This window comes from Trachypithecus francoisi, unplaced genomic scaffold (genome assembly GCF_009764315.1).
Source record: "Trachypithecus francoisi isolate TF-2019V2 unplaced genomic scaffold, Tfra_2.0 Lachesis_group12, whole genome shotgun sequence".
NCBI classification, from domain to species: domain Eukaryota; kingdom Metazoa; phylum Chordata; class Mammalia; order Primates; family Cercopithecidae; genus Trachypithecus; species Trachypithecus francoisi.
The window spans coordinates 116,928,368-116,942,413 of NW_022681457.1; the positions used below are offsets into that span (position 1 = coordinate 116,928,368).

The 14,046-nt window shown below is 57.4% G+C and overlaps 1 protein-coding gene across 12 annotated transcripts in view; it reads right to left on the reverse strand.

Annotated features, from left to right (window-relative positions):
• Window positions 1-14,046, reverse strand: part of CAMTA1 (calmodulin binding transcription activator 1) — a 975,525-nt gene that overhangs the window by 101,628 nt on the left and 859,851 nt on the right. For all 12 annotated transcript variants that reach the window (XM_033228530.1, XM_033228532.1, XM_033228537.1 and 9 more), the window contains 2 exons: window positions 9,084-9,224; window positions 5,652-7,498 (listed from right to left, as the gene is read on the reverse strand). In XM_033228530.1, the coding sequence (XP_033084421.1) occupies window positions 5,652-7,498; window positions 9,084-9,224 (1,988 nt within the window). The remainder of the gene's footprint in view (window positions 1-5,651; window positions 7,499-9,083; window positions 9,225-14,046) is intronic.

The following is a 14,046-nucleotide window of genomic DNA, read 5'->3' on the forward strand; positions in this document are numbered from 1 at the left end:
CACAGCTCCAGGACTACAGCAAGAGAAGGGCCCCGAGGCGCTCCTTCCCCAGCCCCTCAGGAAGCTCCAGGACCGGCAGCTCCAACCCCTGACCTTCTCTCTCTCTTGTATAACTCGCAGATCCAGGCAGGAGGGAGTACAGAGTTTTGCAAACCCTTTCAGCCCACGATGCCCCTGAGAACCAGCCTGGAAGGAAGCCAAGGGCAGGGAGGGGACTTGCTATGTCATTTGCTTGTGGACAGATTGAGGGAACTCCAAGTTTTGAAAACAGGCCTGAGCATCTCAGTGTCAGCCCAGGCAGCAGAAGTTCTTGTGGGGAGTTGAGGAGAGACCCAGGATCTCCAGGCTGCGGGCATGGCAAGGTGAGGGGGCCTGGAGCAGGGTGGGGTGAAGAGCCTGATGAAGACACAGAAGAGCTAAGTGCAGGAGATGCTCAGAGACCGCCCTGTGAGCTGAGTTTGGGGCTCTGAGCTGGAGTCTGGGAGTGGAACGGGGCTGAGCGTCTGCCCCTCCCCCAACCCTGTGCTATCAAAGGTCCTTGAGTCTGCGCCGCTGCCTACACAGCTAGCCTGGGGTCCCACGAGCAAGCAGTGATCCTGCAGCTTGGCTGGGAGCAGCCTCGAATGACCTTCCTCAGCTCCAGGGGGTAGGACCCCACCTCCAGGAACCTCCCAGGGTGCCCAGGGGCAGGAGAGCATCAGTAGGGCTGGGGTACTCCCTGATCCCCAACTTGGACTAGCCTGGGGCTGCTGCAGAAAGCAGAGGAGGAAGGTGGCCTCATGTCCGGAGCCCTGGGCAATCCTGCTTTACGGCCATTGTCCTGCTTAGTGATGATAGAGGGAGGTGCGAGGTGGACGGCAATTTGTAGGCCCCCTACTTACGGCTTAGCTGAGAAGAGGGGCTGGTCACTGAGTAGAGGGAGGTTCTCCCTGGGGATGAGGAAGGTGGGGGTGCCGGCCTCCCGGGCTCTCCTGGCTAACCTTGGGTGGACCCACCCCAGAGGCGCCATCCACCCCACCCCCAAACCAGTAAACACCTTTCCCTGCAGGGGGGCGGAGAGCTGCGTAGGTCAGGGCAGAGAGCACCACCTAGTGTCCAGGCTGGAGAAGGCCACCAGGCACGCTGGAGACTGGGAGGTGGGGGTGAGGAGTTGCCGTGAGCCCACCTTCCCCACCGCCCCAGGTCAGAGAAGCAATCCCCACCCCGCAACCCCGTGCCAGCCAGATGCTCCCTCCTGGTCAGTCACTCATTCTTGCTCGGCGTCTTCTGGGCCCTGGCCCACCCCTGCCCTGGAGGGAGCCCCAGCCTCTACAAGGAGCCTGCCCTAGGCGCCCCACAATGTTCCTGGAACCCAGGCCTGGCCCAGGGCATCTGCAGCAGGAGTGAGTGTTTGCAGAGATGAGGTGGAAGTGGCTCCTCCCATTGCCCAGCCAGGAAAAGAGACTTCTTCCACGGAAGGGCTCTCCCCGGCTGGAAGGCATATCCCACCCCTGCTCTTGCATGAGTCTTGCTCTGGCCTGGGAGGTCACTTTACTACTAGGGCAGCTGAGAGAGCTCACGACCGAGAGCCAAAAGCAAGAGGCCTGCTCCCGAGCCTCAGTAGCTGTGTGTCCTCAGGCAAGTGGCCCAGCCTCTCTGGGTGGCATCTCCTCGCTAGGGGCCCTTCTGGTCGCAGCATTCCTTGTTCTGATGCCCAGGGATATTTGCAGCTCCGTGGAAGGGGCAGGGCGTTGGGGGCAGTGGGTGCCTGGCTGGGAAGAGTGCCAGCGGACAGGTGGAGCCTGACTTTGGGATGTCTGGAAGCACCAGAAGGCCAGCCCAGGGCACCATCCCCCAGGATCCTGGGAAGTGGAAGAGCAGTGACTTCAAAAGGCCATAGACAGTTACCATGTGAGAAAAAGGGAAAAAATAATAACCGCAATCAACAGCTGCTAGCATGAAGCTGGGGCTGCTGCCGGGAACAAAGAACTGCCGAGATTGCTGGAGAACATCAGGACCTTCTCCATGGAAACCGCCGCAGGACAGCTCAGCATCCATCCATTCAGGGGATGGTTCCCATGGCAACAGCCCGCCTGGCTGCGCTGAATTGGTGGTGGCGCGCGTGCCTGATGGCTGTAATTGCAGGCTCTTCTGCCTGGTGCAGCAGGAGTGTCAGTGGTGGGAGATGACGCAGGAGGGTTTGGGGGGCAGGGAGGGAGCACGAAATGCCATCTGAGGTCTCTGTGTCCTGAGATAAAGGGCCCGGATGTCTGATGCAGCCATGGCAGATGCTGGGGCATAGGGGGACGCCTCTGGGGTGTGTGTGTGTGTGTGTGTGTGTGGTGTGTGTGTTGGTGACCAGCTGCAGCCAGAAGTGAAGGGGTGGACAGAGATAGGAGAAATGGAGAAATGGGAGCAGCCTGTGGGAGGGAGGACCTCTCAGAGAAGAGACAGCAGGATGGCCCCAGCCACCGCATTCCTGCTAAGTGGATGCATTGAGGTTTAGAGCTGGGTGGGGGTGCTGGGTAACCGTTTAACCAAACCCCATTTTGCAGACTGGGAAGCAGGGCCCAGGCCGACAAGCCTGCCTGTACAGCCCTCCCTGAGCTTGGCAGAACCTGGCCAGATTGGACTCCTGATGCAGTCAGTGCACAGACAGGCTGGCAGGGAGGGGACAGGACGAGGGCCAGATGAAGGGAGAGAAGTGTCAGGAGAGAAAGTGCTGTCTCCTGCAGAACACAGGATGGGGGGCGCCCCTGCTGTGGTATGGAGACAGTGGCCTGGGTAGGAGAGGACAGCAAGGAGGAAGGGGCCCTTCACAGCCTCTGAGGCCTCACTGTGTGGCCAGGTGGGGCCCCAAAGGGCCTAGCTGGGTGGTGTATGCACATTTTCCAAATCAAGCTGAATTTCAGCAGCTTTTGGTTGTAGGTAACTGGAAGCATTGAGGGCTGCTGGGAAAGCACGACTGGCCGCTCCCTCTGCCGGGCTGCCAGGCTGCCATTGCGTTCCTGTTCCTGGGCTGCCCTCGCGTGGCGAGTTGCTGAACTGCAGGCCCGGAAAGGACAGAAGGAGCCAGGCCTGCTGATGTCCTATTCGCCAGGACACCCAGGAGGCTGGGGTGTGGGCCTGCACCCAGCCCAGGGCCTGTCTCACAGACCAGGACCTTGGGAAAAGAGGGGACCCTCCTTCCACCTCCTGGCTCCTGCTAGACATTAAGGGTTCCAGGGCACCTCTAAGTGTCCCGAGGATCAAATCTCCCAGGTCCTAGGACTGGGAGTGCCTCGAGGCCACCCCCTCTCAGCCATTTACACATAAAGAAACTGAGTTTCAGAGAGTCAGGTCTCAAGGAGCCAGGACCAGAAGACAGCTCTGACCTTCCCCCTGCACCCTGTTCCTGGCCTCCCTCTCTGTCCCTTTGCATCACTTTCTTAAGCCCAGGGTCGGGGGGTGTGGGGAAGATGCCCAACTGGCCTTCGCGGGGTGGGGTGGGGGGTGTGGTGAGCGCTCTGAAGGTGCCACTGAGCTCAGAATCAATGATAAGAGAGGAGGTCAGGGCCGGGTGCGGTGGCTCACGCCTGAAATCCCAGCACTTTGGGAGGCTGAGGCGGGTGGATCACTGGAGGCCAGGAGGTTGAGACCAGCCCGGCCAACATGGCAAAACTCCGTCTTTACTAAAAATACAAAAATTAGCTGGACATGGTGGTGCACGCCTGTAATCTCAGCACTTTGGGAGGTGGAGGCGGAGTCAGGAGTTTGAGACCAGCCTGGGATACATGGTGAAACCCTATCTCTACTAAAAATACAAAAATTAGCTGGGTGCAGCAGGGTGTGCCTGTAATCCCAGCTACTTGGCAGGCTGAGGCAGGAGAATTGCTTGAACCTGGGAGGCGGAGGTTTCAGTGAGCCAAGATCGTGCCATTGCACTCCAGCCTGGACAAAAAGAGTGAAATTCCTTCTCAAAAAAAAAAAAAAAAAAAAAAAAAAAGGCAAAAACAAAACAAAAACAGCAGGGGGTCAGAAACACGGTCACACCAAACTACACCAAGAGGAAGCCCAGTCTGATCCTTCTGGGCTCTTCCTATCCGGGATGGGAGAGCTGGGGACAACTGTACACAGATTTTCTTAGCTTTGCCAGCGGGGAAAAAGGGTGAGGAAGTAAGAGCCCCTGTCTTTGGTGTTGTCCAACCGAGTGAGCTGTGGGCATCACCTCCTGGGAAGTGTCCACTCAGGGCCCGTGGTGCACAGGCTGGTCCCTGAGCACCCAGACAGGCTGGGGAGAGGTGAGGAAGCACATGCTTGTGTATACTAGGTTATTTAGGGAAAGCCTGGGCCACTCTGTCCCCTTCCTGTGCTATTCTACTCTAGAGAAAAAGCAGAGATGCCTCTACTGCTTGTGTCCCTGAGGCAAGATGCTTTGGTCTTTGGAGTAGTGGTTCTCAAAGTCAGATCCCCGGGAGCTGAGGCGGCCTGGGGACTAGGGGAGGGTGCAGGTTGGAGTCCTGCGTCCTATGACCTGTGTTGAACTTTGCAGAGGGCCAGGTTTACTTAAGAAGGATCTTCAGGATGACTCTTCAGAGGCTGTGCCCTGTTCAGTTTTGAGAGAGATTTTTGGTTTTGTTCTTGTTTGGCTTAGAGAAGTAGAGCGAAGGCAGTGGATGTAGATGATCTATGATGGCTACTTTTTTTTTTTCTAAAGACAGAGTTTCACTCTTGTTGCCCAGGCTGGAGTGCAGTGGCATGATCTCGGCATGAACCTCCGCCTCCCGGGTTCAAGTGATTCTCCTGCCTTAGCCGCCCGAGTAGCTGAGATTACAGGTACATGCCACCACACCAAGCTAATTTTTTGTGTTTTTAGTAGAGACAGGGTTTCACCATGTTGGCCAGGCTGGTCTCGAACTCCTGACCTCAGGTGATCCACCCACCTTGGCCTCCCAAAGTACTGGGATTACAGGCCTGAGCCACTGAGCCTGGCCAATAGTGACTTTTGAATTTTTTTAAGCAACCTTGGGACCACTTTTCAAAAAAAAACAAAGCAAAACATAAATGGACTCTTAACACATAAATCGAGAAACGGCAGACAACTCTGGCTGGAGCTAGGGGAGCATTTTGCCTCCAAGGACACCTGACTTTTTCTTTTCTTTTCTTTTCTTTTCTTTTTTGAGACAGGGTTTCACTGCATCATCCAGGCTGGAGTGAAGTGGTACAATCACAGCTCCCTGCAGCCTCAACCTCTTGGGCTCAAGTGCTCCTCCGGACTCAGCCTCCAGAATAGGTGGGACCATAGGCAGGCCCCACCACACCTGGCTTATTTTTTTAATTTTTTGTTGAAACCAGGTCTCACTATGTTGCCCAGGTTGGTTTGGAACTCCTGGGCTCAGATGGTCCTCCTGCCTCAGCCTCCCAAAGTTCTGGGATTACAGGTTTGAGCCACGGCACCAGGCCAAGAACCCCAACTTTAAAGCTACTTGCCCCAGTGAAGTTTGAGAATCACTGCATGAAAGACAGAGGTGTTCAAGTGCTGTGGGGACACAAGGAGGGGAAAGTGTCATCTTTATGGTCCAGAGCTTCCTCTGAAGGGCAGCCACAGGCATCCCTTAGCTGCAGGGTGGCGCAGGGGCCAGCGAGGTGGGTGGGAGGGGAGGTGACAGGTGGCGGCAGCAGTGGTAGCTTACCTCTGGGTAAGACCACTCTGGGGAGTAGTCGGTCACCATGAACACCCGTCCACTCTGCTGCAGCATGCCCAGGGTGCCCTGGGCCGAGGCGGCCGAGACCACCTCGGCGACATGCATGTAGGCCATGGTGCTGGCTCCGCCCTCCGAGCTGCTCAGCTGCAGGCTGCCCTGCTGGGGGCTGCAGCAGGGGAGGCACATCTCTGCTTGGCTGAAGGGGGCCCGCGCCCCGTCTTCTGACTGTGAGAGTGCCGTACTGTCCCCCGACACCAGCTGGTGCCCATAGATGGTGCTGCTGCCCCCCTCCACAGAGATGAAGTCGTTGATCAGGTCGGAGAACTGGTTGCTGAAGGAGATGTCAAAGTGGTCCAGGCTGAGCTCCATGTTGGAGGCGTTGCCAAGGCTGGGCTGGGCCACGGGGTAGAGTCCCTGCACCACGTTGCCCGGGAGGATCGGGACGCCGCCGGCACTGCGGATCACGCCATTGGTCTCGGGCTGCAGGTAGTGCTCAGAGCTACAGGCCTGCAGCTCCCCAGACTTGAGCAGGACCTCGCTCCCTTCCGCCGCCTGCGAGGTCTCCATGGTGACCTCCCCTTCCGCGGTCATGGCCTGGAAGTTGGCCTGGAACTGCATGAGGTGGAGGGAGGAAGTGGACTCTATCCGCGTCTCGACATGACCACTGCAGGAGCTAGTTTGGGAGGAGGCCTCCGTTTTCACCGTAGGCATCACGAAGGTGCCCCCAGAGTCACTCAGGCTGCTGTGGGCGCTCTGCTCGACGGGGAGGGGTTTGCTGGCGTCCTGCAGGAAGAAGCTCGGGGAGGGGGTCTGGTGGATGTGGGGGCTGTGGCCCGTCTGGCTGAAGCTGGATGTGTAGTCCTTGTTGGAGTCGATGGCACTGAAGTCCATCTGCTCCAGGGTGGTGCTGGGACTCAGGCCGCCGCCCGACGGCAGGAGGCTGGAGCCGGTGGTCAGGGTGAGGGAGCTGGCGGCCGCGGCTGCCGCGGAGGAGGAGTACGCTTCTTTGGCCATCTGCTGCTCGAAGGAGGTGTCCTCGGTCTTGATCTCCTTGGTGAGGACGGTGGTAAAGCTGAAGCTCCGCTCTCCGGGCGGCGAGTGCCGGATGTTGGAGCTGACCATCTCGGCTTTCAGGCCTCCACCCCCGTACGTCTGGCCCTGCTTTGGGTTATTAAGGAAACAGTCGGGGTCAAAGTTCATGGTGGTTTCTGGAATCTTCCGACCACCGTCGAGGGTGGTGGAGAGGACCAGCTCTTCAGACACGTTGGTGGGCAGCATGGACAGGCTCTCCGAGCTGCCCGTGGTGGGGAAGGCGAACTTGTGGCCGTCAGAGCTGACGGCCAGGACGAGGCCCTGAGAGGCATCAGGCGAGAGGAGGTGGTGGTTGGGGCCAGCGGTGGGGGACATGGTGTACACAGCCTCGTTGGTGACCTCTGACATGAACACCGTGGCGCTCTGGGACAAGCTCCCCATCACAGAGGCCACTGCCATACTGGACACGCCTGTGACCACCGGGCTGTCCACCATGTCCGGGTCGCTGTTGAGCCCGCTGCTGATGGACACGGGGGAGCTCTGGGTGGTGTCGGGGACCTCCACCTGGTTGGTAGAGGAGACCTCGGTGCTGCTCTGGTGCAGCAGCACGGGCTTGGCCACCTTGCCGTTCCTCTTCTCGCGGCTGGAGCCCTTGCTGTGGCTATGCTCGTGTTTGCCCTCCGACACGTCATTGTGCTGCACCTCCGAGTGGCTCCCGTAACCCCCTGTCCGTGGCTCCACCTTCGGCGAGATGATACGGTGTTTGGCACTGTTACACTTGTGATGCACGCTGCTGCCAGCTCCTGCAGAGAGCAGAACACAACACACACATGCACACGCAGGCACACACATGCACACACACGTGCACATGCAGGCACACATGTGCGCACACACGTGCACACGCAGGCACAGACGTGCACACATGTGCACACGTGCACACGCAGGCACACATGTGCGCACACACGTGCACACGCAGAAAGAGAGTCAGAGCCAGGACCGTAGCGGACCTGCTCCACAGCAGCTGGGGCCTCTGGCAAAGTCCAGACCCGGTGCCCCAGGCAGGCCACAGACCCTCAGCCCTGGGACATGTACCCCAAGCCTGGGGGCCGTCTCATGCCCCTTTGACCCTCCTCCAAAGATCAGAGGGGCTTTGACCTTGATGCTCTTTTCGAATAGGAAGCACATGGGAAGTCGGGAAGGAGAAGGTGGAGAGAATGTCAACATCCAGGAAAGTCCCCTCCACCATCAGAGACAGACACCACTCACCTGGAAGGGCCTTTGCTGGCAAAAGGGGGTCAGCCTGGGGAGGGTGGCTATGTTTGTATCCTACCCCACCGCCCCTCCCCAACTTCCCACAGCTGCTCAGCCCGTGACCTGGTAAGGAGCCACCCCTGGGGCCTGGCAACCAGAGGTCAATGGGGAGGTGATGGAAATGCACCCTCGGGACCAGCTCTCAGGCCCTAGGACCAGAGAGGGTTCTGGACCCTGCTTCAGAGGCAGAAAGGTACGGAAGCCCAGGCCTATCCTCCGCTCTCTGGGGCACAAAAATCCTTCTAGGTCCTAAGTAGGGACAGAGCCCTTGCTCCTCATTTCAGACGTACAAGCCTCAGGAGCTGAGCATTTCTGAGGTTGGCAAAGCCTCCCTGGCAGCTCCTCCAGCCCTGGCAGCCAGCACGGCTTTTCTCTCCCACCCATCGGATGTTTTCACCATTTTCATTTCATCTGATAAGGGTCACTTTGCTTTTGATGAAAGGGCAAATTCTCCCCGATCCTGTTACAGCCTCGCCACCAAGACTCCTAAATGCACGAAGACTGTGCTGAGAAGTGACATGACCTCTAATGGGACTATCTAATTAACTCAGCCCAGGGAGAGGAGAATGCACATTTCAAAGAGCAAATACCATTATCAGAAAAACAGACACATTAGGAAGGAGAGCGTGGGACGCTTTATGTTCTTGGAGACAGAGGTTAAAGAAAGAGGTTGAGCCTGCGTGGTGTCATTGACGCAGGGCAGGTCTCCCGAAGACCCCAGTGCCCTCTGGCAGAGGATGCCCGAGTGTGGGCCTGAACGGAGAGGCCCCGAGCCCCAGAGTTCCTTGCTCCCCCAACGCTGCTGCCCCCAGTTCTTGCCCCATGGAGGAAGCTGTCCCTCTGGACACTGCTACCTCCTGCCCAGAGTGGACTGCCAGCCAGCTGCAGGGCAGGATGAGGCAGAAGGCCTGCCTTGTGTCTGTCCTGGATGTGGTGGTGTCACCCAGTCCCTGACTGTCCTGTCCCCCTCCTCCCTCACTAGATGTCATGGCTACTCCCATAGAGGACAGCAATGATGGCTGCCTGGTAGGGCTCCCGTCCCTGTGGCGCCTGCCTGCCCCGGGAGCCCCGGCTCACCCAGGCTGCCGGTGCAGAGGCAGTTGTGGGTCCGCGGCTGGGGCTTGGTCTGGTGACTGTCGAGGATCTGCTGCACCAGCTGTTCCACCGAGAAGCCCGAGCTGCTGTTCCCATTGCTGCAGGTCCACTTGATGCCATGGACTGTGGAGAGAGAGGCGGGGGGGGGGGGGGGTGGCGCTGTCAGAGCCCGCAAGTGCAGAAGGGGCCTGGGTGGGGCCGAGGGGTAGGAACCAGTCCCTCCCTGAGGGCAGCCCTCTCTGCTGGGGAGCCGGCTCCTGGGGTGAATGGATGAGCAGGAGAGGGGGAGGGGAGGGAGGCCAGGCTGCCCCCATCGGACCCCCTGCTCCCATCGGGGACTCTGAGCTCTTCCTTTCCCTCTTCACTCCCCCTCACTAGGGTGCAGCCCAGAGAGTGGACCACATAGTTCTGCTTTTGTTTCCCTAAAGTCAGAGTGCACGAGGCGGCTCTTCCTGGGGTGCTGGAATGGAAGAGAAAGGGAACAAGGATGGAAGGAGAGTGGACATGAGGCTGAGGGACTTCCCAGTCTGTGAGCCTCTTGTGGAGACTCAGGATGGAGGTGGTGGACCAACAAGCACTGAGCCGGGAGGACCAACGCCTCTCCCAGAAGTGTGTGCGGAGGGGGCCCCACCCTGGAGGGCAAGACTCTGGCTTCCTGCCCTCACTGGACTTCTTTGCCCCAAAGAGATTGCAGATGCAGGAGAGGCTGGAGGAGATGGGAACGGGACTGAAGGACCCACATGGCCTGGAAGGCAGGGGCCTCAGTGCCCAGTGCTGACTGATGGTAGCCATCTGAATGGCCACCCCAGGATGTGAGCTCGACCTTCCTCCCGGCACTTTTGCAGTCCCTGGAGTTGGGGTTGGGGTTTCCCCACCTGCCCGGCAGGATGGGGGCTGGAAGTCTAAACTGACTTTTCCAGCGGAGCAGTTTTCTCAGCTGGGGCAGACCCGGCCAAGGGGTGTCTAAGTCCTAAGTCTGGCACATGGAGCAATCCAGCTCTCTCTAGTGGGGCCAGGCTGAGAGGCAGTGGATTCGCAGCTTTGGGGCTGGAGCTGGTGCTGGGGCTCCAGGCGCAGAGGAGCAGGGCACAGGGTCGAGATAGGGAGAGGCCAGTGGCTTTATCGATACAAGAGCAACGTCCTTCCTCCTTTGGCTGAAGCTGCTCTCCCAGCGGCTCCAGGGGTCAGCCGCTAACCCTCGCAGCACTGGCCCCAGTTCTGTGAAGGGCCCTAGAATGCAGGGGGACAAGGAAAGCGTCAACATGGCAGGTAGGAGCTGGCTTGATTCAGACTTGGATTTGAGTCCAAGATTTACTTATTTATTTATTTTTTGAAATAGGATGTCACTCTGTTGCTCAGGCTGGAGTGCTGTGGTATAAACACAACTCACTGTAGACTCGACCTCATGGGTTCAAGTGATCCTCCCACCTCAGCCTCCTGAGGAGCTGGGACTATAGGCATGTGTCACTACACTTGGATATTTTTTAAAAAAATTATTTGTAGAGGCCAGGCACAGTGGCTCACACCTGTAATCCCAACACTTTGGGAGGCCAAAGTGGGCGGATCACCTAAGGTCAGGAGTTTGAGACCAGCCTGACCAACATGGTGAAACCCCGACTCTACTAAAAATACAAAATTAGCCGGGCGTGGTGGCACATGCCTGTAATCCCAACTACTTGGGGGCTGAGGCAAAAGAACCACCCGGGAGGCGGAGGTTGCAGCAAACCGAGATCGCACCATTGCACTCCAGCCTGGGGAACAAGAATGAAACTCTGTCTCGAAACAAACAAAAAAATTATTTGTAGAGACAAGGGTCTCATTATGTTACGCAGGCTGGTTTGGAACTCCTGGCCTCCCAAAGGGCTGATATTACAGATGTGAGCCATTGTACTTGGCCTGAGTCTAGGTTTTGATCTTGCTGTGTGGATTTGGGCAAGTCGCTTAGCCTCTCTGAGCCTCAGTTTCCTGACTTGTAAAGTGGGCATGTAGTAGTCCCTGCCTGGAGAACTGGCCAGGAGAAAACATGATGTACATGCATGGCACTTTGTGCATACCCCAAAAAAGGGAAGCTGTTGTCATAATATCACTAGTGATGATGGTGATGACAGTGATGACTGTGACACCCAGCAGGCAGTGCTGGCCCTGCCCTGGGGCCTGGCTGATGCAATGGGGACTGGACTTGTGGCAGGAAGCATCTTGCTGTGAAATCCACAGATGGCTCAGCCCCGGAACGCTGCGTGTAGATCTCTGAGGTGGCCATTCATCTCATGCCTCTGTTCCTGGGTGTAGAGCTCCCTTTAATTATAATTCTGATGGTTTTTCTTTTCTTCTTATTCTTTTTTTTTTGTTTTTTTTTTTTGTTTTTTTTGGGACTGAGTCTCGCTCTGTTGTCCAGGCTGGAGTGCAGTGGTGTGATCTCGGCTCACTGCAACCTCCGCCTCCTGGGTTCAAGCGATTCTCTTGCCTCAGCCTCCTGAATAGCTGGGATTACAGGAGCCTGCCACCATGCCTGGCTAATTTTTGTATTTTTAGTAGAGATGGGGTTTCACCATATTGGCCAGGCTGGTCTCAAACTCCTGACCTCATGATCCACCCGCCTTGGCCTCCCAAAGTGCTGGGACTACAGGTGTGAGCCACCGAGCCCAGCCTCTGATAGTTTTTCAAAGGAAATCACCCATGTGTGAGGCTTGGGATTTGGCAGGAATACCTTCAGGGTTTGCCTTCTGTGTGTGTGCCATCTGCTTTCCTTCTGTGTGTGCCGTCGCCTGACCTGGGTGTCTGCTCCCCTGTCCTTCCCCTCTGCTCCACTCTGAAGAGACTCCTCTGAGGTCTGCAGCGCCCTGCCTCCTGCATCTTATTCTCAGGGGATCTGGGATTCTGGTGGGTCACTGAGGGGGATGGGTGGGGCTGAGTGGCACCTGCTTGCCAAGCCGCCATGTTCAGAACTTTATGTGATAGGTGCAGGCAGGCGGATGGCAGCACTAACAGCCCACCTTCCTTTAGGTGGACAGTGGAGGAATTCTCCAGCAACCCCCTAAGCACCTTGTCCCTGACAGCTGGAGGGAAGGCCCGGGCCAGGGGCTTTAAAACCTCGTCATAGCTATGGGACCCTTTTCTTAAATAAACCTCTACCTAGAAATTCAATACAGAAGACAGATTACTGCAGAGAGGACCTGGTGGAGGCAGGATGAGGGGTCACAGGCTCTCTGGCCTGTCCCTATGCCCAGGGCACTCCTTGGCTAAAGACATTTCCAGACTCATTTTACAGATGAGAAAACAGAGGCTCAGGAGGGGAGGTGACAGCCCAAATCACACTCCAGAGGCCGCAGGGCAGGATGTGAGACTCCCCTCTGTACCGCTGCACAGGCCGTGGTCTGTTCCAGCTGTGGGTCCCCTACTCTGGCTGTACCCAGGCCCCAGAGAGGAGATTCTGACGTCATTGGTCTGAGGTGGTGCCAGGTATTTTTTTAAAGCTCTGCAGCGGCTCCTTGCATGCCGTTAGGATGGGAGAACACACAGCTCTGTTGAAAGCTCAAACTCAGCAGGGAACTGCAAGTCCAAGAGCAGAACCCCCTGCCGAGCTCACCATGGGAGCTTCTCCCCGTGGGAACTCTGAGCAGGTGCCCCTTGCCGAGCCAGGCCACACGTTCTCTGGGAAGATCCCTGCTGAGTTTGAACTTGGCTCTCTGGGGAGATGAGCTGATTTCAGGGCAGCCCCACCTCTGGCTTCTGGCCTTCAGGCCACACCCCACTCAAGGGTCTTGGGTCTTGGCGTAGCGAGGCTTTTGAATCCCCTGGCTGGCAGAGTCTCCTGGCACTTCAGATCAGGGGCCCCTCTGCTCTGACAACCGCCAGTCAGGCCAGGTTTCCACTCTAGCCCCGATGGGGGTGCGGCAGCCGCATTCTCTCTGCCTCTTGCTCTCCTCCTTATGTTGTGAAGGTTATAAAATGAAGACCCAGTGAAGGCTGACAGATTGCAAGCAAAGAGTTTCTGGATGCTTAATGCAAATTACCTACTGTCTTGGCACATCCAATATGCAGATTGTCTCCCTCCTTGCCCTGGTGTTGGCGGCGGGGGTGGGGGTGGGGGGGTGGGGGTAGGGGTGGGGGTGGGGGTAGGGGTGGGGGTGGGGATAGGGGTGGGGGGGTGGGTGGAGGTAAGCCCCCTCCTCTGAGATGGTGAGTTGTTAGCACTGAATATCAAATACTATCAAGACGGCTTTTAACATGTCATGCTCTGCTTCCCGACATGGAATCAATCAGTGGGAAGGGAGATTTCTATAGGGAAAAAGCGCTTTATGAAAGGAAGGTTAATAACCACGCATGCTGGCCTTCCCATTGGCCCCTTCCCCCTTTTAAAGCAGCAAAAGGGAAACCACATTAAAAGTACACTTGATCACGTGACCTCCCATGACATGTAAGGCAGGAGACACAGAAAGAGGAAGGGGAATTCCCAGAAAGGTAATGTCCTGGTGGCTCTGGGTCACATCTGTCCCCTCCTGCTCACTGTACCTCACTGGGCGGTACCTGACTCCCGGTTCTCAGGCAGAATGGCCTGAGCTGAATCCCAGACAGAGGGACCCTCTCTGCAGCTCCCCATAGATGGGGCCTGGGTAGTGGCCCCTGGTCCGCTCAGGTGGTGGAGAGAGACCTGTATCCCCAGGAAGGCTGGGTCAGGGGAAGTACCAGAGAGAAGAAAGGGTTGGTATGGGGTAGGATAAGCCAGACCCAGCATGGGGCTCCGCAAGACCGGGGCAGGCAGGATGGCCACACTGGCCCCTGGAAAGCAGGATGCTGGCTTCTCGAAAGGTGTCCTCCTACAGCTACCCCAGAAGCCCTGAGGCTGCCCCATGAAACACAGGCTAGGACTGCATTTCCTCCAACAGGACTGCCTGCAGCGCAGCCTGTGTGAGGATCGGCCTGCAGAGCTGAGGCTGGGAGTGGC